The 27,032-nt window shown below is 45.9% G+C and overlaps 1 protein-coding gene across 3 annotated transcripts in view; it reads left to right on the top strand.

Moving 5' to 3' along the window:
• The window catches only part of INPP5K (inositol polyphosphate-5-phosphatase K), a 103,856-nt gene that overhangs the window by 44,822 nt on the left and 32,002 nt on the right, over positions 1–27,032 (top strand). For all 3 annotated transcript variants that reach the window (XR_012228907.1, XM_073565652.1, XM_073565651.1), the window contains exons 3-5: positions 11,227–11,334; positions 13,247–13,355; positions 14,643–14,759. Coding sequence is in view for 2 of the 3 variants with exons in the window: in XM_073565652.1 (XP_073421753.1) it covers positions 11,227–11,334; positions 13,247–13,355; positions 14,643–14,759 (334 nt within the window). In the remaining variant the exon portion in view is untranslated. The remainder of the gene's footprint in view (positions 1–11,226; positions 11,335–13,246; positions 13,356–14,642; positions 14,760–27,032) is intronic.

Raw genomic sequence — 27,032 nt, 5'->3', positions numbered from 1 at the left:
CATCATGCGATTTTTGATCGGATCCGATCCTCGGACCGAGACAATCACAGCATGCTGCGATTGTCACCGATTTTCGGATCGGATTCGACAATGCAAGTCTATGGGGGCGTGAAAAAATTGGATTGCAAACGGACCCGATGTGTGATTTGCGATAAAATCGCACCAAAAGCCGGCATTTTTTTTTCCAAAATACAGTAAAATCACAGCTGAAACAGTAGCCGGCTTTTGTATAACATTCTCCTGCCCGACATGAAATGACACATGGTTTACATATAGTTAACCATTTCATTTCATGTTTTTTTTTATGTCTATGACTATTAATTATATGAGGGCTTGTGGGTAAAATTTTGGAGTTGTAGGGGTTCATTTAAGGGGTTAATTCGTTGTATTAAATTGCGGGGACTCCCGCTGACGTCACTGAGGCTGCAGGGAGTCCCCGCAATTTAATATAACGAATTAACCCCTTAAATGAACCTCTACAACTCCAAAATTTTACCCACAAGCCCTCATATAATTAATAGTCATAGACATAAAAAAAAAAACAAAAAAAAAACAAAAAAACATGAAATGGTTAACTATATGTAAACCATGTGTCACTTCATATCGGGCAGGAGAATATTATACAAAAGCCTGCTAATGTTTCAGCGGCTATTCTGCAATTAAGAACTGTATGAATTAGAAATATATATATAAATGTGTCTCTATGACATGTATAAAATATATATATATGTATAAAAAAATATATATATATACCGTATTTTTCGCTTTATAAGACGCACCTGATTATAAGACGCACCCCCAAATGTGGTGAAGGAATAGAGAATTTTTTAATAAATGGGGTCCGTCTTATAATGCCAGTGTCCGTCTAACAAATCATATAGGGTATATGTCCCTCATAGCCCCCCCACCCTAAAATTAGCCCCCTTAATCTGAATATGGCCACCTTATATTGAATATAGCCCCCTTGTGCTGGCACATGGGCCACCTGTGGCTGGCACACATCACCCTGTGTCTGGCACACTGGCCCCTGTGGCTGGCACACTGGCCCCTGTGGCTGGCACACTGGCCCCTGTGGCTGGCACACTGGCCCCCCTGTGGCTGGCACACTGGCCCCTGTGGCTGGCACACTGGCCCCCCTGTGGCTGGCACACTGGCCCCCCTGTGGCTGGCACACTGGCCCCCCTGTGGCTGGCACACTGGCCCCCCTGTGGCTGGCACACTGGCCCCCCTGTGGCTGGCACACTGGCCCCCCTGTGGCTGGCACACTGGCCCCCCTGTGGCTGGCAAACTGGCCCCCCTGTGGCTGGCACACATCACCCTGTGGCTGGCACACTGGCCCCCCTGTGGCTGGCACACATCACCCTGTGTTAGATATCGCCTCCATGCTGCTGCTTTTAGTAAAATAAACTCTTTCCTTACCTTCTCAGCGCTGTCCCTCCTCGTGTCTCCCTCAGTGTGGTTGAGCTCCTCCTCCACTTCCTGGTTCTCAGAGCCGGTCATGTGATCAGCACAGCAGAGTGTTGATGACAGCAGCAGCAGAGACACCGGGAGATCAGCGCTGGAGGAGGTAAGGAAAGAGTTTTTTATTTTACTATGGGCAGCAGCATGGGGGCGATATCTAACACAGGGGATCATGTGCGATCAAAGGAGGGCGCAGGCAGCTATAATATGCACCGCTCCCCCAGCCAGTCACTGTGGTGCGGTTTCAGCACCATGGTGATGGACAGCGGCAGTGCATATTATATGAGCGGGAGCAGGAGATCAAAGGCTCCCTTTGGCAGCTTTTACCAGCTCACAGCACCGCTCCAAAGCTGCCCCCACCTCCCCTGGACCCTGCAGTACATATATATATATATACATACACCCCCTCCCCCGTATATTCGGATTATAAGACGCACCCCCTACTTTGGGGGAACAAAAGTGCGTCTTATAAAGAGAGATATATATATATATATATATATATATATATATATATAATTATTTTTTTTTTTTTTTTTTTTTTTTTTTATTTAATGTGTCTAGATCTATTAATTCGTTTGTGTGCGGAAACCTGTCATTGGGCTCCATTATATGTCCATTTAGCTATCCTGCGAGAAAATCTCGCCAGACGGATGTCAAACGGATCCTTACATGCGATTAAAATCGCATCAATGAAGAAAAATCGCATCAAAAATGGATCAATGGTTAAGATACTTTTGTGCGATTTCGGACCGTTAAAATGGGACCGATTTTTTTTTTTTTTTTTTTTTTTATTCGTTGTGTGTGACTCCAGCCTTAGGGTAATTTTGGTCAGCCAGCTGCTCCTGGGAAGGTTCACCACTGTTTCATGTTTTCGCGATTTGTTGATAATAGCTCTCACTGTGGTTTGCTGGAGTCCCAAAGCTTTAAAAATGGCTTTATAACCTTTCCAGACTGATAGATCTCAATTACTTTTTCTCATTTGTGCTAGAATTTCTTTTGAGAATTTTTGGGTCTACTTTACTTTGTCAGGCAGGTCCTATTTAAGTGATTTCTTGGTTGAGAACATTGGTGGCAATAATCAGGCCTGGGTGTGGCTAGGGAATATGAACACTGTTTCCCAAAAATATGATAAACCACATCCCTTATGTTTTAAGGGAGGGGGATCACTTTTTCACATGGGGCCCTGTAGGTTTGGATTCATTAAAAAGCGGCGCTGAGGAATAAGGCCCCTTAAATGACACTGTTTAAAAGGCGTATCGGTGGTCGTTAAGGGGTTGATAATATAGACCTTCATTTAAAAACTGCATCTTGTGTTTACTTGTGTTATCTTTGTCTAATATCTAAATTTGTTTGGTGATCAGAAATATTTAAGTGTGACAAATATGCAAAAGAATAGGAAATCGGGAAGGGGGCAAACACTTTTCCACACAACACAAGAGTTCTCTGGCTTTCACCATTGGAAATAAATAGCATTTAGTAACAATATAGAATAGAAGATTAAGACCTCTTTGCCTTGGGGGTGGGAAGTCTGTCAAGGATTGTCCTTAATAATAGCATTAAACAATAAGGGTATTGTATATTGTACATTTATAGACAAAGCTGCTGAAATGCTTCAAGAGATTGTCCACTACAATGTGAAGTGGGCAGGTGAGTGGACAGCGATAGCGCTGCTTACAGGCATATTTGGAAATGCAAGGTATTTGAACAAAGCCTTATTTCCATGGTTTAAATCAATCTGCCCACTATGCATTGTACTGGACAACCTCTTCAACCTTCTGAGCTACATTGAAAGTAGGAAGACATAAATATGGTGTAGTGTATATCGGAGACTCTTTGCTCAAGCTTATGTGGTACATATGTATGATTGTTATACTTGTGTGTTTTAACTCATGTTAATATATTACTCTGAACCTTCTTTTTGTATTTCTTTCTCTCTATTTCTGGGAAAGAGTGATAGAGAATTTTTACACCCTGAAAAATTGTATGGGCACGGACTGACCTCAATAGCAATCTAACAGTTTTCTTCCCATTTTTTTGTTGTTGAAACTGGATAACCGCATTGACCTATTCTCATGCAGACGTCCATGGAATTCGGTCTGATCTCTGAGAGCAATGAGCGGACTGCTCATGGGTCTCCCAACCCTGCCGCGGCAGCCTGATACAAATATATGAAGCTGTCATGTTCAGGTCAGGAGCGCTGCAGCCAATCTGTGCATTGCGATCCAAGATCGGATTGAAATCCATGGATGTCTGCATGAGCCTCAGCAGCACAGTTGTTTTCATGCTGCTAAGGATTGCAGGGGCTATTTTTTTATCAATGTATAGGACTGAAAGTCCCATGCCACTGAGGGCATCGATCGTTGCACATATATCAGTATTTCATTGTTGAAAATGCTTAAGCCAATTTTATCAATGTTTTATGCCAGTTATCGCAGTGTTTAGTGCCTATAGCAAAACTTAAAAATGTTGAGAAAAGTGTTTAGTATTGGGAAATATATGTCAATGCTTGAAAAGATGAATAAGAAATAAGTTTCATATGCTCCTGGTAGCCTCCGCCCAGCAGCCGTACATTATTGGAACGTTATTAACCTGCAGATGAACCCCAGATCGGCATGTTAATAGTGTTTGAGATCAGGACAGGTTATCCTTAATGAATTTGGTGCACTGTTCATGAATTGGGGCCCAAATTTCCAAAAATGGAGCAAACAAAGTGTAGGTGGGAGTTTATTGACCATAGCATGCTAAAAATTGGCAGAAATGATATCAGAAATACAGTGTAACTCATTGTGGCCATAGAATTCAGATTTTGGCATATGAGAAGTGCGAAGATGCACCAAATTCATTAAGGCCGGTTGCCGCACGATCCGGAACTGGCAGCACTTTGGACGCAGTTATGTTGGCTGCGTCCAAAGTGCTGCCGTCTATTGAACGCAGGTGAATCCTCATGTGTTCACTGAGCCGTGCGGATTCACCACGTCCAATACATTGTACGAGTGAAATTTATCTTATGGTGACTCGCATCTCCGAAAAATAAAAATGATATGCTGAGGTCTGGACGCGCCGCATGTCCATCTCCACAAGTGATCCGCCTACTGAAATCCCATCCATTATGCTGTAACATATGGTCGTGGCAGGGTTGACACTGCATAAATACACAGCATCAAATCCGCAGCGATTACTGATCGTGTGCACATACCCTTAGCGGTGTGCACCTTTTACTCCAGCGGACTTTTCTGTAACACTTCCTAAGAAATCCCTTCATTTTTATCTCTCGCAATTACACTACCTACAGCCTAATCGGCTTCCAATTAAAATTGGCCCTGGTGAAATGCCAGCAGTAAGAATTAGATAGTTAACATTTTCCATCTAGAACGCTTTATTTTTTGGTGGTAGGAAAAATAATTTAGAAACAACATCTTTTCCTTCCTTTTCAAGTCCTGACTTTCTTGCCAGCAGCCATGTATTTAGCAATCATGTCGGCCTCCCCGCTGCGATCAGGCTTTTGCATTCAGAATAGGATAAACATTTCACTTTTCAAAATCTTCTAATGTTGAGTCCTGTTTTCTAGGAGGTGAATTTAAGGAGACATCTGCAGGGTAAATAAGCAAAATAACTGCGGCTGTAGTTTCCTCCAACATTGCCAGGAGTGTTTTTTCTAGAGGGCAGCTTCAAAGCTTAGCACAGAGAGGCCAGTGCATTATTAAACCACAGATTAAAGCAGCACAGATGCTTAGCAATGGTTAATGCCGTGCTAAATTATGCTGCATTTTAGAGTGGGATTCTGCAATGCCAGGCTTATATGTCCATGTTCCATTTTACATATTGTATACCAGGAACAACGTTCATTCTTAATGATTTTTTTAAAATTATATAACATAAAGCAGTGATTTTTATGACATAATAGTAAGTGTGCGGAGATCAGAGTCTAGTGAAGTGTGTAAGTGATGTGTTGTCTTCATGCACCTGACACCATGAAGATGGCTCAGTGGTTTTATTATCTTTTCATGTACACTGTCCCGGATAATTGTACAGTGATTCCTTTTGCTTGAGAAAGTGGTTTCTTAGGAAAAAGTGATGGTTAGTGATGAGCGATCGTGATCAGATAAGGCGTTATCCGCGCATGCTTAAGTGCTAATAGAGTATCTTCAGCGTGCTCTAATATCTAATACTATGTTCGGGTCCCTGTGGCTACATGTCTCGCTGCTTTTCGACAGCCACAGAACATGCAGCGATCGACAGATTTTTAGGCAACCCCTGCATGTGTTGCAGCTGTCAACATCGTTCCTTCTATTTAAGACACAATCTATATATCATTCTATTCTAGTGTTATAGCCTTTCTCAATGTCTGTGTATTCATATATTTTTCCATGTCCCTTATGTCTGTGATTCCTTTCCCCTTTTTTAATTAATTAATTATAAGTTGTCAGGCAGCGCAGGGATGCCAATCGTGCTTCCGGGCATACTGCGGCTCCCTGGTGGTTTGGCTCTCTGGTTGCGAGGGGTGGTGTGATGCCTTCGGGAAGCGGGTCTGTGCAGGGGGCCCGCTGTGCCACTGTACACTGTTCCAGGGGACCTAACTCAGGGCGGTATGCCGTTGTTCCCAGCACTGACGCTATTCAGGGATGCCGAGTTCTCTAGCGTCAGCTGTTGACAGGAGACATGGGACACTATGTCTCCTGGTTCAGGTATGTGGTGGGAGGTTCCTTTCTCTCCTCGCCCCTTTCTCTGTCTCCCTGGACCGAGAATGGGCATTGGGTGTTATCTCAGTGGTGTGAGGTGATCCATGTGAGGGATATTTAAGCCCGCCTTATTCCTCTACTTCAGTGGTACGGCTGGGGTAGCACTTTGGTGAGTTTTTCTTTGGTTTGGCTCTAGTGTTTGGTGTCCTCAGGTTCCTGTGTCACTGTTTATGCTTCTTGACCTCACACGTTTGTTAGGTTCATCTCTGCCTTTCCGGTATAGTTTATTGGTGTGTTTGACCCAACTGTGGCCAGTGTGCCCAACCCCCCTGCTATTGGCATCTAGGAAGGGCTCTACAAAAGTCCCCCTCTCTTTAGTGGGATCGGGTGAAGAGTACCACGGTCCTCAAGGGTATGCAATTAGCGTGACTACTTGTGCCAAGCGTGTCTGGCATACAGCTGTTGGTGGCCTTCAGTCCAGTCATCTCATCACTACTCGAGTGTTACAAAAGGATTAATATTTATTTATATTTTTGTCTGGCATGTGCGCCCCCATCTAATTATTGTATGTCAACCAATCCTCACCGCACGTAAACTGGGATGTGCTGCTGATAATTAAACTGCACGTGAATAAGCAGTTGCACTAATATTTATACAGTGACTTAAGGCATAAGCATTGTTGGGAGGTGCGGGATCACTAATTGCCTTACTATATTGTTTTTTTCTCTGGGGGGACCTCACTTTAGGCAGAAAATCTGCTTCTGTAAAAAGGACACTTATTTATACTGAGTGTGTGCCTATATATTGTCATAGGGTAAAATGCCTACTTTTACTGGACAACCTCTTATTAGTGGGCCCAGGAAGGTAAAAAAACCCCAGTTTGATACATCCTACCTCTGCCCCTGAACTGACCCCTCCACTCCATATTTGTCACTGCATTCCCCCGCTGGGATCAACATCTGACCGGGGTGTAGCATGATCTCAGCGGTCAATCGGCAGCCACTAATCTGCTCTGCATTCGCCCTTTTATACGAGCAGAACAGCAATGTTTCTTCTCTGCTGTAGTATTTGCATTTTTGCCCCATCAGTGGCTGCAGCGCTCATGTGAAACCCCTTCTAGATAGTGATCCCAGCAGTCCAGATGGGGGAGAGGTGGCACTGGTAAAATGTTTTACTTTTTTCAGCTTCTTGGACCCTGTCACAAGTAGATGTCCAGATACAATATAAATATGACTGCACTGACCATTGTATATTCATATGTAACTTCTGTGTAGCTTTGTTATTTAGGTCCTTACAGTGCTGAGGAGCAGGGCTGTGGAGTCGATAAGCCAAACCTGCGACTCCGACTCCTCAATTTCCCTTACACCGACTCCATGACTCCGACTCCCACACATATTGCTTATATTTAAGTGAAAAATTTATTGTAGTACAATGTGAGCATCAGACATTTAATCATTTCTATGATACAATAATCAAGATATTTAGATAGAACATAATATCTATTTATTGGAATACAACTTTAGAACACAAAAAACTGTAATAAATTGTAAATATGTAATACACTGTATAATATCGATTACATACATACGGTACAGACCAAAGTTTGGACACACCTTCTCATTCAAAGAGTTTTCTTTATTTTCATGACTATGAAAATTGTAGATTCACTCTGAAGGCATCAAAACAATGAATTAACACATGTGGAATTATATAATTAACAAAAAAGTGTGAAACAACTGAAAATACTGTATGTCTTATATTCTAGGTTCTTCAGAGTTGCCACCTTTTGCTTTGATTACTGCTTTGCACACTCTTTGCATTCTCTTGATGAGCTTCAAGAGGTAGTTACTGGAAATGGTCTTCCAACAGTCTTGAAGGAGTTCCCAGAGATGCTTAGCACTTGTTGGCCCTTTTGCCTTCACTCTGCGGTCCAGCTTACCCCAAACCATCTTGAATGGGTTCAGGTCTGGTGACTGTGGAGGCCAGGTCATCTGGCGTAGCATCCCATCACTCTCCTTCTTGGTCAAGTAGCCCTTACACAGCCTGGAGGTGTGTTTGAGGTCATTGTCTTGTTGAAAAATAAATGATGGTCCAACTAAACGCAAACCGGATGGAATAGTATGCCGCTGCAAGATGCTGTGGTAGCCATGCTGGTTCAGTATGCCTTCAATTTTGAATAAATCCCCAACAGTGTCACCAGCAAAGCACCCCCACATCATCACACCACCTCCTCCATGCTTCACGGTGGGAACCAGGCATGTAGAGTCCATCCGTTCACCTTTTCTGCGTCGCACAAAGACATGGTGGTTGGAACCAAAGATCTCAAATTTGGACTCATCAGACCAAAGCACAGATTTCCACTGGTCTAATGTCCATTCCTTGTGTTTTTTAGCCCAAACAAGTCTCTTCTGCTTGTTGCCTGTCCTTACCAGTGGTTTCCTAGCAGCTATTATACCATGAAGGCCTGCTGCACAAAGTCTCCTCTTAACAGTTGTTGTAGAGATGTGTCTGCTGCTAGAACTCTGTGTGGCATTGACCTGGTCTCTAATCTGAGCTGCTGTTAACCTGCGATTTCTGAGGCTGGTGACTCGGATGAACTTATCCTCCGCAGCAGAGGTGACTCTTGGTCTTCCTTTCCTGGGGCGGTCCTCATGTGAGCCAGTTTCTTTGTAGAGCTTGATGGTTTTTGCCACTGCACTTGGGGACACTTTCAAAGTTTTCCCAATTTTTCGGACTGACTGACCTTAATTTCTTAAAGTAATGACGGCCACTCGTTTTTCTTTACTCAGCTGCTTTTTTTTTCTTGCCATAATACAAATTCTAACAGTCTATTCAGTAGGACTATCACCTGTGTATCCACCAGACTTCTGCACAACACAGCTGATGGTCCCAACCTCATTTATAAGGCAAATCCCACTTATTAAACCTGACAGGGCACACCTGTGAAGTGAAAACCATTTCCGGTGACTACCTCTTGAAGCTCATCAAGAGAATGCCAAGAGTGTGCAAAGCAGAAATCAAAGCAAAAGGTGGCTACTCTGAAGAACCTAGAATATAAGACATACAGTATTTTCAGTTGTTTCACACTTTTTTGTTAATTATATAATTCCACATGTGTTAATTCATAGTTTTGATGCCTTCAGAGTGAATCTACAATTTTCATAGTCATGAAAATAAAGAAAACGCTTTGATTGAGAAGGTGTGTCCAAACTTTTGGTCTGTACTGTGTGTGTATATGTATGTGTGTGTGTGTGTGTGTGTGTATATATATATATATATATATATATATATATATATATACACACATATAACACACACGCTATGACTTATCTCGTCTAAGATAAAGCCTAGATCCTCAGGCTACATTCACACTATGGGCGTAGACAGGATCAAACCTAAGGGGGGGCAAAACCTCATGCTGTTCTGCAGAATTTCATACTGCACACCTCAGCTGCTGCAGAACCTCATACTGCACACCCCTACACTTGAAAATAAAGCCTGCACCTTAAGAAGATGTGGTGATGAATGCAGTCTATTTATTCCAACTATCAATTGATGTTGATGTGTTACTGAAGACAAGCAATGCCTGTCCTGGGCGTCCTTTTGGGCAGCTATGAGGTGTACCTGACTGGTGCTAAAAAAAAAAAGGAGTGTTAGTCTGTGTGCTACCCTGCTTTCATTCTTTTTGGTACAGATATGATATGGATAAATGGATAGATATAGCAGATTTCTAATCTGCTTTTGCTATTGAAAACATTATCTATGAGCTCAAAAACCTTTCAGGTGATGCGGTTTTTTAAAAAGCTGATCGGCTTTTGCAACTGAAAAACGTATCCTCAAAAAACGCAGCAAAAACGCTGTGTGAATGCAGCCTTAGATCAGGAATAGAACAGCCATTTATAGGACATTTCATAACTTTCCCAAATTCCTATGAAAAAATATTCAGCACATTCTGCATTGAATTACTGTACCCAATTTATTATATATTTTAGGAGTCGGAGTCGGTCCATTTTATTCCGACTCCACCAAAATGAACTCCGACTCCGACTCCACAGCCCTGCTGAGGAGGACTGAACACCCAGAGATGGACAGGAAAAAGGATGCATAGGGGGCTTAATGTGAAAAAAGCACTATAATATCCTGTGTTTTTAGTAAAAGCACACATTTTATAGCCATACATGATTTAAGATGGCAAGACACTTTTAGATTAATGTCATCCAATCCATCGATTTCATGGTGTTCAGCCAACCATTCGGTATTCAATATTGAGACCTCCTTACTGCGCCGACTGATGATGTGGGAAGGAAGGATCTAGCATCTTGAATTTCAGGTCCAGAGTTTTTTCATTTACAGTGGAGTTTGTCAGCAATTCCCCCCTCCCCCTCTTATTAAAGGGGTTGTCCACTACTTTTACCATAAGCCAATATGTGTATGCTATCCTCTCCAAGAAAAGAATGATGTTATAACCACCGTCGCCATAAGCATAGGATTTTTTTTTTGTTTCCTAATGTTGCACACAAAGGCTGTTATTGTGCGGGGATTAATCCGGTTTCCGGTACAGCATTTCTTTGGGAAAGTCAGATTAGCCAACTCTTAGATCTTTCCCCTTCGCAATTAGTTTGACTGTAACAGGATGGAGAGACACGGTGAAGAACGTTCCGATATGGATTTCTTCCCTGTGCCCAGTGTTGAGGTCCGTGTGCGCTCGGATAGCCTGGGCAGCAGCGGTTCATGCGGCAAGGTTGTACTACGTCAAAGAGTGGCTCAGCTGATGACCTGCGTGGAAGACGTCAGTTCTGATGACGACCTGCAAGAGGAGCTCTCTCGCTCAATTGATCAAGCATTTCTGATCTGTGGCAAAATGCTTCCCCCGAAAATGCTGGATTTCAGGTTCAGTTACACAGGATACTTTGCTTCTCATTCTCTGTCAAACGTGAACCGCACTGAGACTTTTTTTTCTTGTTGTATCATATGTGCTGCATATTTGCCCACCCTCTTTATTTGCATGTTTTAGGTAGATTGTTTGCTTTGGTACACATGTAATATTTAATGAATATTGCAACTAATCATTTTCTTTTTCTTGAAGATTGCATATTGCTACTTGGAATGTGGGAACAGCATCACCCCCTAGAGACCTTAGCTCTTTATTGCTGCTTGACTCTTCAGGTTCAAATATTGATCTGTATGTTATTGGGTAAGTATTTTTATGAGTTAATATATTAATGATCCTACTAGCTCTTTTACTTTCTGCATTTATTTAAAAAGAAAGTGAAAAAATGTCTGCATAGGATGTCATATATTGACTGAGAGTGAATATTAATAATTATAATGAAACAGTCATTTAAATAGAATTGTAATTTGTTATAGATAAAGATGCTGTCCAGCCAAATGAGTACTTTTTATAACAAATAATCTACTGTCCCCTGATCGTCACCTAGCCAGTTAGGAACCAGAGCCTTCAGTTCCTGTCTTCTACTTGACATACGACAGCGTTTTCTGTGTCAGCACATAATCCAAGCTCTTAAGGGGGCAACTCTCTCTTAAGGCTGACTGCTTCTTTCTGGCTTAGGAATTGAAATGAGCAGTCAGCCTGACAAAGCACTGGTAATTAGAGCGCAACTATACGTTTGGGGTACCTTATTCTTTATTTTTTAATTCCTCATACTTTCTATACTTTAGGTGCACAGTCTTTTGAAATAAACTATGCAATGATAATTAAGATATTTTTTGTACTGCTTCTCTCCCTCTCTTCTTCTTCTTTCACATGCATGTCCAGTACGAACGCTGAACTCGTAAGTTTGGGTTCGCCAATCTCTAGTCAGCAGGTTTTAGTTGCCTCATCAGAGAGATGCATAATGTAGGCAAAGAGAAGCTGAATCCAACGAGGTATCCCTTAGTTTACTTGGTGCAGCCAATCTGACACAATCAGAGCTTTTAGATTTAGCAATGCAGCAGTGCTGAGGAAGCCCGCCCACACCAGGCTCTGTATATACAATGTTCATAGACAGTGAGCTGCTTATCACAGGAGGGGGCGTGTCAGACTAGCCTGCACGCACTGCTGTGTCCAGTACTGATGAGCTCCTGGTGCTAAAGCAATCATTGCAAGCAAACAAAACCACAGAGCTTGAGACGAGAGGCATCCCTGAAATCTGTGTTTTAACCCCTACAGTATGCTGTCTTCCGATTACATAAAGGGAATCTGTCAGCAGGATTTTGTTAAGACTTTTGGCATGGGAACAATTAATGGGATAACCCATTTTAAAAAGTTAATTACATAAAAAAAAAATGAGAACAGAGTGTAAGTTTCCTGGTCAGCCCCATTTAAAATGGAATGAGCAGCACTGCATGTGATTGCCATGTCATTCACAAAAGCAGTGTGGAAAGACAGGGAATCCAGACCCCCTTTTACGGATTGTGGGGGGGTTCCAATGGTAGAACACCAGACATTTATCAGCTGTTACATGGATCAGTGATAATTGTCCTGTAACCTCTTTATGAAAAATGTCAACCTCCCAGACTTTTCTGGTCTGGGTAGAATTTCTCTCAGGCTCCAATGTAATAATATTATATTTTTATTTTTCCCACTAATGATTTATATTGCAGCCTGTGTATATCACTTGGGTGATCAAACATTGGCATGCATAAGACATGGTTGTAAGAGTGAAACTCAAGGAAAAAGGAAGAAACATGTCATAATAAATCCATAAATACTTTAGATTAGCAAATCACACTTTTAGTCTAGGAGGGTATTCACTGTAGCCCATAAAAATGGCCATCGGTTTGTTATTCTGCCAGAAACCTGTCCTAGAATGTTAATAGGGCAGGAGCTTGTGAGCATGTGCAGAAGACTATTTACTGCACATGCTCACGGCACCCGGGCTCTTAACATTCTAGGACAATAATAAGCCGGTGGCCATATTTTATGGGCTATAATGATTCCCTTCTCAGACAAAATGAATGTGAATAATTTATACTTATTTGAGAATTTATTCATTATGAGATTTTTTTTTTTTTTTTTTTCTATTCCTGGAGAACACTAAAGACATATATCTATACATATGTATATACGATGATTATACAACGCTGATGAGATGTGTATCTTTTAGGTTGCAGGAAGTAAATTCTAAAATGGTAAACTTTCTGTCAGACTTGGCTTTCGATGATCCCTGGAGTCTGTTTCTTATGGATGTTTTGGCTCCGCTTGGCTATGTCAAGGTAACCATATATTTTGCTTTCTATTTGTATACCTACTGTATATATCCGTCTGCTCTGCTGCTCTTGATGTATATCATTTTCTGCAGATCATTCTTCAGTCGCCCTTTTTTTTTGCATTCTGAGACTTTATTAAATGGAACCTGTTGGCATTACCGTAGGGCTGTAGAAGTCTGTGTTGAACAAGTAAATTGATGATGCGTATTTTGTCTTAATTCTTTAGTTCATTGTGGAGAAATCCTGCTTTTTATCAATATGCAAATAAGTCTTCAAGTGCATTACCGGTAAAAAGTTGAGCCTTTAGTAGCCATGCATGGCAAGTGCAGTAATGTTCTCTGGTTTACATGTAGTCTAATGTGCAATTTGATTTAAAAAAAAAAAAAACAAAAAAAAAAAACAGGTTTTCTTTGCATTGGAGCAGAAGAGGTATCATGATTATTATTGAATACTGACCTGCAAATCATTACCTTTAGTTTCAAGGCCTGCCTATAATGATTCCGATAGGCGGGGGTTGTCTCGGCAGGAGCCGGTGCACTCCTTAAGGCCTCGTTCACACTTGCTGATATTTCTGGTACCAGTTTTATCCGTGTACGTATGTAGCATCCGTGTTCAACGTACTGACACCCCCATTACTCACCCAGTAATCCAAAGAAAAACACCCACAAACTCACACTCCAAAAAATACTTTAAAAGCTGCGTTCAGCGAGACTCCGCAGCTCTGATGAGCATTGTCGCCACAACCCGGTGCCAGTAATTAGTCTATCCCGTTATTGTTGTGAATTGAGCTGTAGGATCCTGTTTCTGATTATGTAGATGTACCTAGTACTCCCAAGAGGGAGCGGGAGCCCCGAGCCGAGGGCATCATTCACACATTTACAATGCAACACTAAAACCATTATAGCAAATCAAAAGAATGAAGAGGATTTTTAATAAGAAATAATTGGCAAAGTTGTATTGTAACTTTTAAATTTCAAAGCACAAACCCTTTTAAGTGTCGTTTTTAGCACCATGCAAATATTCCTTTATTCTTGCAAAACATGCTGAATAGTTCTTGTAGACCGGATAAAACAGTAAAGGGGATATTGGGTATTTGCAATGTCTTCGCAGCATGTAACCTCGGAGAGCGGCAGTATGGCGGATGCAGTTATGAAGTACATAAGTTATGGCTGAGACAGAGCCGATATTATGTGTCTCACCAATACCCAGTCCTCATAGTAATGTAATGTGCACCTGCTGCTTTCACTTCACAGCTTACAATGAATATAACGATTCATTTTTTTTCCCCATTAGATTTCATCTATTCGAATGCAAGGTCTCCTCCTGTTAACGTTTGTAAAGCACAAGCACATTCCCTTCATCCAGGACATTCGCAGCAATTACATTCGCACTGGGCTGTACGGCTATTGGGTAAGTGCTGCAGACATTGTATTATTGATATCTGCTTTAGTAATGGGGAAGAAGCCCATGCATTTCCTGTACTATGACAACCTTGCATCAGTGCATTCAGTATTTGTGTCCACATCTGTATCGGGGAGTCCTTTAGAATCTCTCGCTGCAGGTTTTGTCAATTTGAAGAATTGCAACACGTACAGTTGTGCCATGGTGGAACCAGACCGACTCCATTATAGTAACTGGGGTCCATCGTGCAGCAGGTCCAGCACTGCATTATGGTCTGTTGTCTTAATTTTGCAAGTTGTCATGTAGCACATGGATAGGTGATAACTTGCTGATCGCTAGGGGTTCCACTGCTGAAACCCCTACTGATCCACAGAATGGGAATCTTAACCTGTTTCAGATCATATAATGTCAATATATGTCATACTGGCACAGGGGGTGTATGGTGCAGTACACGGCAGGTGACGGCTGTGTTATACAGCCAGCGATTACCTGTAATGGCACCGACTGGTGCTAGCTCTATTTGCTCATGGTTAACCATTTCCATGGTGTTAAGTGGCATTTAAAGGGGTGTTCTCAAGTTTGAAATTTATCTCCTATCCAAAGGTCTGATCACTGAGGTTTTGACCACAATGGCCCGTCACCGCTACTGAGAAATAGGGATCTAAAAAAGCCCAGGCTGAATGGAGCAGTGGTTGATCATGTGCACTACTCATAATACTAGCAGCACTGAAGATCAGCTGAGCGCTGTGCTCGGCAATCTCCGGTGCTTCCAATAAGATTCAGTGGTGCAGTTGTCCGGATTATTGACCTCCGCTCCATTCAGCCGGGGCTTTTCAGAGCCTTGAATCTCTGTGGGGGGCCACCATGATTGGACCCCCAGAAATGAGAAAGTTAACCACACACAACAAATGACACTATCACCCCCACAATGTGTTCATGGGGTGCCAATTAGTACCCATGGCAGCTGGGGGTTTCTCCTTCGTCTCATTGGGGGACACAGAGACTGTGGGTGTGTGCTTCTGCCGTCTGGAGGCTGACACTAAGTATACAAAAAAAGAGTTAGCTCCTCCTCCGCCGCATACACCCTCGCCCCCAGACCGGGCGTAACTCAGTTTTTTGCTTAGTGTCTGATGGAGGCACACGCAGTCTGGAACTCCAGACTAGATTTTTTTTTTTTTTTTTTCTTCTTTTCTATGAAGATAAGACAGGGGCGACGGATCCTATAGAGAGGGTCCGATCTCCCCAAATCATCAACGGGCGACCACGTGTGAGTAACCCTCCACGTGTTTTCCTCTCCCGCACCAAGGGACACATCTGGGACTTTTCCCCAGACAACCATTTTTCTTTTTTATTTTGTAAAGAGGCGGCAACGCATCCTGATAAGAGGATTCGGTTTCCCCATAACCTCAACGGGCGAGCACGTGTGAGCGACCCTCCACGTTGTTCCTCTCCTGCAACGCGATTCACTGAGGCCCCTTCCACCCCCAGGTGGTGAGACCAGGGGTTGAGTTGGAGGCGCAGGTGAGCCGAGGGATCGAAGATTCGTCCCGATACCAGAAGCCTCCCCCTCCCTGCCCGGGGATGGAGTTGAGAGCACCCCAAGAGAGCCCCCACGGCGGAAGGCCCTGCTCACCTTTGATAATGGGGAGGTCCGCCTCTCTCCCGGAGCGCACCGCAAGTTTTCGGAACCCGGTGCTGCCCCCGGCGAGTAACGCCGCACGCCCCGTGTACCGGAGTGCGGCCGCGGCCCCCGCTGCATGAGGAAGTCCGTGGGTACCGCGCGAGGCCCCGCCCGCCGACTTCCGGTGGTAGCCGGAAGACCCGCCCACTGACTTCCGGTACGGCTCAGCCCAGGGGGTGGAGAGCGGCGGGCGCACACAGTACCGGAGTGGAACGTTACCTGTGGGTGAGTGCAACCCCGTTTCGAGAGCCGCACTGGTAGTCAAGGAAGGGGTTACCCTCCTCCTCCTTCTACCCTACCTTCAAGCTTGGGCAATATGTCTGGCAAAGGGAAAGCTCACTCTTTCCTATACGCTGTTTGCGTTTCCTGTGGGGTCAGGCTGCCAAAGGCGCAGGCGGGTAAATTTTGTGAAGCCTGCGAGTCGGAGCACGCCCAGGAGCCCCCCACTGTTTCAGAGCCCAGGGGTCAGGACCCCCCGGAATGGGCGGTGTCTTTATCGCATTCTATGTTGTCCCTTACAAGGGCAATTGAATCCCTTCGAGGCCCGGGCAGGGACAAGGATGGTGGTCTGCCAGCGGAAGACAGCTCGTCCACGTCTCAGGACCCTCCGACCGTTAGAGGCCGCTCCAGTACCAGACAAGCTCATGGCAAAAGAGCTCGTTCCCTGTCGGCCGGGCCCTCCGGGGCTTCGGCGGTGGGTATTAGGGCATCTCGTTCCCCGTCGCTGAGCTCAGGGAGCGATCAGGATGAGGGCGAGGAGGAGGAGGCCTGGAATCTAGAAAGCCTGGGGTACCAAGACTCGGTGGACAGCCTCATTGAGGCAGTCAACCAGACTTTAGAGATCGAGGACGATGTGTCCACGGCCTCAGGTCACAAGGTCTCCTTCAAGAAAACCAGGCGACCGCATAGAAGGTTTGCCACGCATCCGGAGTTCGAGGATCTAGTCCAGAAACATAGAGAACACCCGGATAAGCGTTTTGCAATGCAAAAAGCACTGCAAGCAAAGTATCTGTTTCCTCCTGAGCTCCATAAAGGATGGGTGGAGTCGCCAGTAGTGGACCCACCGGTATCACGTTTAGCATCAAGATCGCTATTGTCGATACCCAGTGTTTCTTCCATCAAGGACCCAACTGATCGCCTCATAGAGGGGCTTGCCCGCTCGGTGTATGAGGCAGCAGGGTCGGCTCTGGCCCCCTCCTTTGCGGCAACTTGGGTGGCTAAGGCCATGGTTTCATGGGCGGACGCTCTGCATAAGGCCCTCCAAGACAGGGATCTGCCCGCGGAGGTCTTGGAGGTGGCAAATCAGATGTCAGGAGCGAGTGATTATCTCATCAGCGCCTCACTGGACGCGGCCGAGTGTTCGGCTGTGGCAGCAGCAAATGCGATCGCCATTAGGCGAGCATTATGGCTGAGGTTGTGGAAAGCGGATTCTATCTCTAAGAAATCCTTAACCTTATTGCCTTTTCAGGGCAATCGGTTGTTCGGCGAGAAGCTTGATAAGCTTATCTCAGAAGCCACAGGGGGAGAAGTAGTTTCCTCCCGCAGCAGAGGAGTTGCCCGGCATTCAGGCAAACGCAGAGGCGTTTTCGGCCCTTTCGTAGCCCCTGGGGGGGGACTTCGGCCAGGGCATCCTCCTCTGCAAACGATGGCCAGAGTAGGGAAAGGCAAACCTCTTACAGGGCCAATCCGCTGGGTAGAGGCCGAGGCCGTTTGCCCAGAGCAAGGGGGGCCAGATCCCAAAAGCCTCCAGCAAAATGACTCGAGGCGCTTCGTACCTACGGACGACAGAGTGGGCGGACGCCTACTAGGGTTCAGCCACGTTTGGGTCGCAGTGGCACGCGACACTTGGGTGGCGGAATTGATATCATCCGGGTACAAGATAGAGTTTGTCGGACTCCCGCCACAGCGATTCTTCCGTTCCCGACTTTCCGGGACAGAATCGCAGGCGGAAGATTTGTTACAGGCTATAATGACGCTACAGCGCAAAGGGGTCATTGTCCCAGTGCCGCAAGGCGAAGAGACGCAAGGTTTTTACTCCAACCTGTTTTCGGTCCCCAAAAAAGACGGGACTGTGAGGCCAGTACTGGATCTAAAGATCCTGAACAAATTCATCAGGGTCAGGCGGTTCCGGATGGAGTCCCTCCGCTCGGTCATTGCAGCCATGGATCCAGGGGAATTCCTGGCCTCGATCGATGTGCAGGATGTATATCTACACATTCCGATATTTCCTCCACACCAGAGGTTCCTGCGTTTTGCGATCGGAGGGCGACATTTCCAATTTGTGGCTCTGCCCTTCGGTTTGGCCACTGCCCCCAGAGTCTTTACAAAGATAATGGCGGTGGTTATGGCCATCCTGCATGCACGGGGCATAACGGTACTACCTTACCTGGACGACCTTTTGGTAAAGGGGCCGTCGTTTCAGGCGTGCCAGGGGAATGTCAGTATCACACTGGATACCCTGGCCCGTCTAGGCTGGTTGATCAATCGAAACAAGTCGTCCTTGGTTCCAGCCCAGAGAATCGTATTCCTAGGCATGGTTTTCGACACCTCCCGGGGGCTGGTGATCCTCCCTCAGGACAAGGCGCGAAGGATCAAGCAGGGGGTACGGAACCTTCTACAGCCGGGCACCAGATCCATCCGGTACGGCATGAGTGTGTTGGGCAGAATGGTGGCGGCGATGGAGGCAATCCCGTTTGCCCAGTTCCATCTCCGTCCGCTTCAGCATGCGCTCTTGTCAGCATGGGACCTGAGGCTGCTGTCTCTCAGTCATCGGTGCAAGTTGTCTCCGCCGGTCCGGCGATCACTCCGATGGTGGACTCGCGACTCGTCTCTGGTCCAGGGGAAACCTTTTCCCCCGGAACAGTGGTTGGTGGTGACGACCGATGCAAGCCTGCATGGTTGGGGAGCAGTTTTCCAGAGTCACACAGCCCAGGGGCGGTGGTCCATTCGGGAGGTAATTCTCCCGATCAACATTCTGGAGATACGGGCAATACGATTGGCCCTGCAACATTTTCAGCGTTTGCTGAGACACCGGCCGGTGCGCATTCAGTCGGACAATGCTACAGCAGTAGCATATGTCAACCATCAAGGGGGCACGCGCAGCCAGGCAGCCATGCGCGAGGTTGGGCTGGTACTGCGTTGGGCAGAGAAGAACCACGTGGTAATTTCAGCGGTGCACATTCCGGGAGTCGAAAACTGGGCGGCAGATTTTCTCAGCCGACAGGGGGTCGCGGCAGGGGAATGGTCCCTGCACCCCCAGGTCTTTCAACAGATCTGCCAACGGTGGGGGACACCAGACGTGGACCTTATGGCATCCAGAGAGAACGCCAAAGTACAAAGGTTTGTCGCTCGATCCCTCGACCCGCAGGCAATCGCAGCAGACGCTCTGGTGCTTCCGTGGAGCCAGTTTCGTCTCCCGTACTTGTTTCCCCCGCTGCCTCTGCTTCCAAGAGTCATCAGAAAAATAAGGAGAGAGAAGGTTCCAGCAATTCTGCTGGCCCCAGACTGGCCCCGGCGGGCCTGGTATGCAGATCTGGTTCAACTAGTGGTGGACGTACCTTGGCGTCTCCCAGATCGGCCGGACTTGCTGTCCCAGGGGCCGATCTGCCATCCGAACTTAGGGGCCCTGTGTTTGACGGTGTGGCCATTGAATCTTGGCTGTTAACACAGGCAGGATTCAGGCGCGATGTGGCGGCCACGATGGTGAGTGCCCGAAAGCCTTCCTCGGCGAGAGTATATCACCGGACTTGGGAAGTTTTTTTCCGTTGGTGTAGGGATCGCGGAGTGGCTCCTCTGGTTTTTTCGATCCCCAACGTACTGGCTTTTCTGCAGGCAGGGCTGGACGCGGGATTGGCTCCGAGTTCGCTCAGAACGCAAATCTCGGCCCTGTCGGTGCTTTTCCAACGAAAAGTCGCTTTCGTCTGGCAGGTTAGGACGTTTATGCAGGGGGTCGCACATTTAGTACCCCCCTATAAGGCGCCGACGGAATCATGGGACCTGAACTTGGTGCTCAGGGCCCTTCAGGAGGCTCCTTTCGAACCATTGCAAGAAGTCTCCTTACCTTACCTGTCCAGAAAGGTCGTTTTTCTGGTAGCTATAACGTCTATTAGGCGGGTTTCGGAATTGGCGGCCTTATCTTGTAAACCGCCGTTCCTGACCTTTTATAAAGATAAGGTAGTTTTAAGGCCAGCTCCTCCCTTCTTGCCGAAGGTTGTGTCTGCATTCCATATCAACGAAGACATTGTCTTACCCTCGTTTTGCCCGGCACCGGTGCACAGGGTAGAAAAGGCATTGCACACCCTGGATCTGGTAAGAGCCCTTAGGAGGTATGTGACAAGGACAGCGCCATTCCGCCAGACAGACTCTCTATTCGTGATTCCAGAAGGGCGGCGGGAGGGGCTCGCTGCGTCCAGAGCGACTTTGGCCAGATGGGTTCGCCTGACGGTCCAAGAATCTTATCAAATCAGTGGCACGCCGGTTCCGGCAGGGATCAAGGCACACTCAGCTCGAGCAGTGGGTGCCTCATGGGCACTGCGACACCAGGCTTCAGCTGAGCAGGTGTGCAAAGCAGCTACCTGGTCCAGTTTGCATACGTTTGTCAAACATTATAACGTACATACCCAGGCATCCTCGGATGCAAGCCTGGGAAGAAAGATTCTCCAGGCAGCAGTTGCGCACCTCTAATCAGGGGCGCAAATTAGCATGGATTGGGTGAGCTAAGATCCCGCCCAGAGGACTGCTTTAGAACGTCCCACAGTCTCTGTGTCCCCCAATGAGACGAAGGAGAAACATGGATTTTTGTGAGTACTCACCGTAAAATCCTTTTCTCCGAGACGCTCATTGGGGGACACAGCACCCACCCTATTAGCCAGTTGGCATTTACTTATTTTGAGTTATACAAATCCTTGTGTAAGGATTAGGGTGGCACCTTTTTCAGACGTATAATTTCTTGCCTGAGTTTAAGGCGCGTTCTCCTACTGCTGATGCACTAAACTGAGTTACGCCCGGTCTGGGGGCGAGGGTGTATGCGGCGGAGGAGGAGCTAACTCTTTTTTTGTATACTTAGTGTCAGCCTCCAGACGGCAGAAGCACACACCCACAGTCTCTGTGTCCCCCAATGAGCGTCTCGGAGAAAAGGATTTTACGGTGAGTACTCACAAAAATCCATGTTTTCTGAATGTCCTAGTCGTTGCCATATTAGTCCTTACCATGAAGCACGTCTGTGGCTAAGCAGAAGTAGAAATCTGTTTCACTATATACTATAGTAAGGGAACTAAATAAATAATAAAGTAACAGTTAAAAAATGTATATAAAAGTTTAAATAAACTAACATATTTGGTATCTTAATGTCTGTAAAAGTCCATCCTATCAAAATAATTAAGTTATACATTAAGGCTGAGTTCACACGTAGCGTTTTTTTTGCGGTTTTGCGGCGATTTTAAACGCCCGATTTTGCCGCATAAACACAGCAAACCATGCAATCCTATGGCATTCCGCACATTCTGTGCTAATGCTGCTGATTTTTCCACGGCGGAATTGCATCGCGGAAAAATACGCAGTATGCTCATTCTTTGTGCGGAATTGCGGGAAAATCCGCACACACAGGAATGCATTGTTCCGCTTACTTTCAGCATGTGGCTATGCCCACTATGTGAAAAGTAAGCTGAACATTTGCAGGAGGTACCCACGGTCTGGGGAAGAGGAGATTCTCCTCCAGGCTTTGGGTACCATATCCCTGTAAAAAAATAGAATTAAAATAAAAATATCGGCATATTCTCACCTTCCGATGTCCCTCGCAGCGTCAGCAGGCCTCAGTGGTGCTCCTGGCAGGTCCCGTTCCCAGTGATGCACGAGACCGCAACATCATCAAAGGTCATTGGCGCAATGCATCACTGGGAATGGGACCTGCCTGGAGCATCGCGATGATCGGGGATGCTGCGCGGGACGTCGGAAGGTGAGAAAAACACCATTTTTTATTTTTTTTTAATTATTTTTAATATTATATCTTTTACTACTGATGCTGCATAGGCAGCCTCAATAGTAAAAAGTTGGTCACACTCGTCAAACACTATGTTTCACGAGTGTGAACAACCTGTCAATCAGTTTTCCAAGCGATGCTACAGATCGTTGGAAAATGCTAGCATTCTGCAAGCTAATTACGCTTGCAAATCGCTAGTTTTTCCCCGGGAAATAGGCGTAATTAAACTTCGGTTTTCTCGCATATTTCCCGCGGAATGGAATTCCCGCAGCAATTCCGAAACGTGTGCATATAGCCTAAACACCGGGAAAGGAAAAGGTAGAAACGCCAGATAATTGCTGTTTTTCGGTTGCTGAACTTCCCTCAATAATACACTAAAAAGCAATCAAAACATTTTATTTACTTTTATTTAATGATGTTAATAAAAACATCACAAACAACAAGCCAGCGCATGAGTCCATCAGCAATAAAATTGAATTGTTACGGGTCACAAACCAAGTTTATAATAATTATACGAGTTTGATATTGTTGTAACCGTTCTGACCTGTTGCAAAGTCCATGAATGTCTTCACAACAAAAAAACAATAGTGAAATTATGTGTCTCTACACCTGGAATTATTTCTCCCCATTATCACTACATTACATAGTAAAATGAATAGTATCATTCAAAACAGCAACTCTTTCCACAAAAACCTCATTTGGCTATGCCCACGGGAAAATGAAAAAGTACAAAAGCAGAACATCGCCATGAAATTAATCATGAAGGGGTTAAAGGGCTTGTCTCCTCTTTTTAAATGGGTAACATTGCAAGTTGCTTGTAAAAAAAAAACTGTGTACTGTTCACTGCCCAGGTTACTGGCCTGCTCAGTGGTGACCGGTCCAGGCAAGGAGCTCAGTTCATGCAAGATCTTTGCTATAGAGCTTGTAAACGCTGCTTTGGGGCTAGCCCAATTGTTGGCGTGCACGGTTAGATCCCAATCCTGGTCTAAGTGTCCTTGCTTTCCTCCAATGGTGCAGAGCAATTGTGAGCTGGGCTGCCAAGGGCCCACCAGTGACATTGATTCTGGGGGACCACTGTGGAGCTATATGCAAATATTACGTTATCCTCATTCACCAATTTGTCTGAGTCTATAAAGTAATACACTGAATAGTTTGGTAAATGAATGATGAGATGTTTCCCTTGTTGAGCATGTTGCACAAAGTGTACTGTGCTAAATACTGCTCATGCAGGACTCCTACATGTGGGCCCACCGGGGGATTCACCTGTACCCCTGTAGGCCAGTCCGAGCCTGCCACAGAGGCACTATTGCTCTGAGAGTGCGCAGAACGGTCTTTCCATAGGAGCATGCTGTACCTGGCAAGCAGGTAGGCTGAGGAGTGCTGAGCCTATGATGGAGCGATGGCCGCTCATGCACGCCACCACACATTTATTTACGGGACTGCCGGAGATGGATGAGCACAGCGCTTGGCTACCTCAGACAGTCCTATAGACAATGAATGGAGCGGTGGTGCTTGTGCTCAGTCACCGCTCCATTCTTACACCGGAATTGGTGGGGGTCCGAGCAGAGTGATCCCCATTATCAACAAGTTATCACCTATCCTGTAAAATATAATTTAATTCACTATTGGTTGTGCTTTTTTGTGCCCTGCAGTATAAATAATATTTATTCAGCAGGTTACAATTGCAGCAATACCATCTATCTATAAAGTGACCAACTCAGCCGAGCCCCCCTCTGTTCTCAGCGAGAGCCATATCTTCTCCTCTGGCAGCAGTGTGTATCTTGCCGTGATCAAAAGGATTGACAGTCCGAAATCTAATATGCTGCTTCCTTATCTCCCTTGACATTGGCGAGTTAGTCTAATGCTTCCAGTCATAGGGGTGGCAGTGGCACCCCTGGTACTGACTGACAGCCAGCCCTAATGATGAGCTGCTGACAGTCAGTGCCAGGGGCGTGTTTACAGGTGCCGCGCTCTGTACACAGAGCGGTGACCGAACCCGCGCCGGTGCCACCCGTCTGACTGAGGGCTGAACGGCTCCCAGGGGGAATAAAGTTCATCTACTCACGGCAGCGAGGCTCTCAGTGCTGCATGGTGTCAGAACGCTATTAACCTGCAGATTAGCCCCATATCTGCAGCTTAGTGGCGTTATTTTACATGACCGGGTCCCTTTAATTTCCTAGTTTCTGGTTTTAGTGGCCACTAGAGGGCGCTCACTGTTTGGGAACTGAATGAAGTAATACAATAGAGATCAGTGAGCGCAGGTGGCCGCACCTTATCTAATAATAATAATACATTTTATTTCTATAGCGCCGACATATTCCGCAGCACTTTACATTTCAGAGGGGACTTGTACAGACAATAGACATTACAGCATAACAATAACCACATAGATCATAACAGATACCAAGAGGAATGAGGGCCCTGCTCGCAAGCTTACAATCTATGAGGAAAAAGGGAGACACGAAAGGTGGATGGTAACAATTGTCCTGATTGTATGTACCAGCCATAATGTTAAAGGGGATCTGTCACCTTTTTTATCCCCTATTAGCTGCCGGCATAGACATCGGGGGCTTATCTACAGCATTCTGTAATACTGTAGATAAGCCCCTGATGTAACCTGAAAGAGAAGAAAAACACGTTATATTATACTCACCGAGGTGGGCGGTCCGGTCCGATGGGTGTTGCGGTCCGGTCCGGCGCCTCCCTTCTTCATGTGATGACGTCCTCTTCTCCCGTCCTGAAATGGCTCCGGCGCAGGCGCATTGCTCTGCCCTGTTGAGGGCAGAGCAGAATTCTGCAGTGCGCAGGTGCCAGACCTCTCCCGACGCCTGCGCACTGCAGGACTCTGCTCTGCCCTCAACAGAGCAAAGCAGTGCGCCTGCGCCGGAGCCATTACAGGATGGGAGAAGAGGACGTCATCGCATGAAGAAGGGAGGCGCCGGACGGGACGGCGACACCCATTGGACCGGACCGCCCACCTCGGTGAGTATAATATAACGTGTTTTTCTTCTCTTTCAGGTTACATCGGAGGCTTAGCTACAGCATTACAGAATGCTGTAGCTAAGCCCCCAATGTCTATGCCAGCAGCTGCAAAGCCAAAAAAAGGGTGACAGATTCCCTTTAAGTTTGTAACAGTACAGACACAGAGGGCTAATGGATGCATAAAGCATGTGGGAACATGATGCGGGGAACCTGGTTATGGTAAAACATTTGGCTGTGCCACACAGGGATAGATTAGGTTAATGTGTTGAGGCGGTAGGCCAGTCTGAATAAATGCGTTTTCAGGGCACGCTTAAAAATGTTGGGATTGGGGGCTAATCGTATTGACCTGGGACGTGCATTCCAAAGAATTGGCGCAGCATGTGTAAAGTCTTGGAGACAGGAGTGGGAGGTTCTGATTATTGAGGATGCTAACCTCAGGTCATCAGCAGAACGGAGGGTGTGGGTAGGATGGTATACTGAAACAAGGGAGAAGATGTAGGGTGGTGCTGAGCCATGGAGAGCTTTGTGGGTGAGGGTAATAAGTTTGTACTGGATTCTGGAGTGGATGGGTAGCCAGTGTAATGACTGGCACAAGGTAGAGGCGTCGGTATAACGATTGGCGAGGAATATGATCCTGGCTGCAGCATTCAAGACAGATTGGAGGGGGGTGAGTTTGGTAAGCGGGAGACCGATTAGAAGAGAGTTACAATAGTTGAGACAAGAATGAATAAGAGAAACAGTCAGTTTTTGCGGAGTCAAAAGTAAGAAAAGGTCAAATTCTAGAAATGTTTTTGAGGTGCAGATAACAGGAGCGAGCCAGTGATCGGATGTGGGGGGCAAAGGAAAGCTCAGAGTCAAGTATGACCCCAAGACAGCGGGCATGATGCTCGGGAGTAATAGTGGAACCACACTCGGAAATGGCAATGTCGGGTATAGGTACGTTAGTAGCGGGAGGAAACACAAGGAGTTCAGTCTTTGACAGGTTCAGTTTCAGATATAGTGAGGACATGATGTTAGACACAGCGTTTAGACAATTGCTGGTGTTTTCTAGAAAGGCTGTCGTGATGTCAGGAGAAGCATGGAGATGGTACTGGAAACCAAATCTACTGATTGTACACTGCCCCTATTGGTCAAACAAAGAGAAGAGGAGGGGGCCTAGGACTGATCCTTGAGAAACCCCAACAGTAAGGGGAAGATGAGGAGGAGGAGGAACCAGCAAAAGATACAGTAATGGAGCGGTCAGAGAGATAGGAGGAGAACCAGGAGAGAATGGTGTCCTTGATGCCAATGTAACGGAGCATAGTGAGGAGGAGCTGATGATCCACCGTGTCGAATGTTGCAGAGAGATCCAAGAGAATTATCATGGAGTAATGACCATTAGATTTAGCTGTTAGTAGATCATTAGAGACTTTAGTGAGGGCAGTTTCAGTAGAGTGTTGTATACTATGAGTTATTTTTATATGGTTTCAATCAGTTTAATATAATATATACTGTATCCTTACTTCCAGGGAGGTAAGCAAAAGGTCACTGAAACTTAAGGGGGTTTTACACATAGCGATATCGCTGTAACGTCACCGATTTTGTAACGTTATAGCGATATCGCTAGGAATATCGCTATGTGTGATACTTGCCTCCGACCGGC

The sequence above is a fragment of the Dendrobates tinctorius genome, unplaced genomic scaffold (genome assembly GCF_039654945.1).
Source record: "Dendrobates tinctorius isolate UK_male_01 unplaced genomic scaffold, ASM3965494v1 ptg000016l, whole genome shotgun sequence".
Classification (NCBI taxonomy): Eukaryota; Metazoa; Chordata; class Amphibia; order Anura; family Dendrobatidae; genus Dendrobates; species Dendrobates tinctorius.
This window is presented reverse-complemented; position numbering and strand designations above follow the sequence as displayed.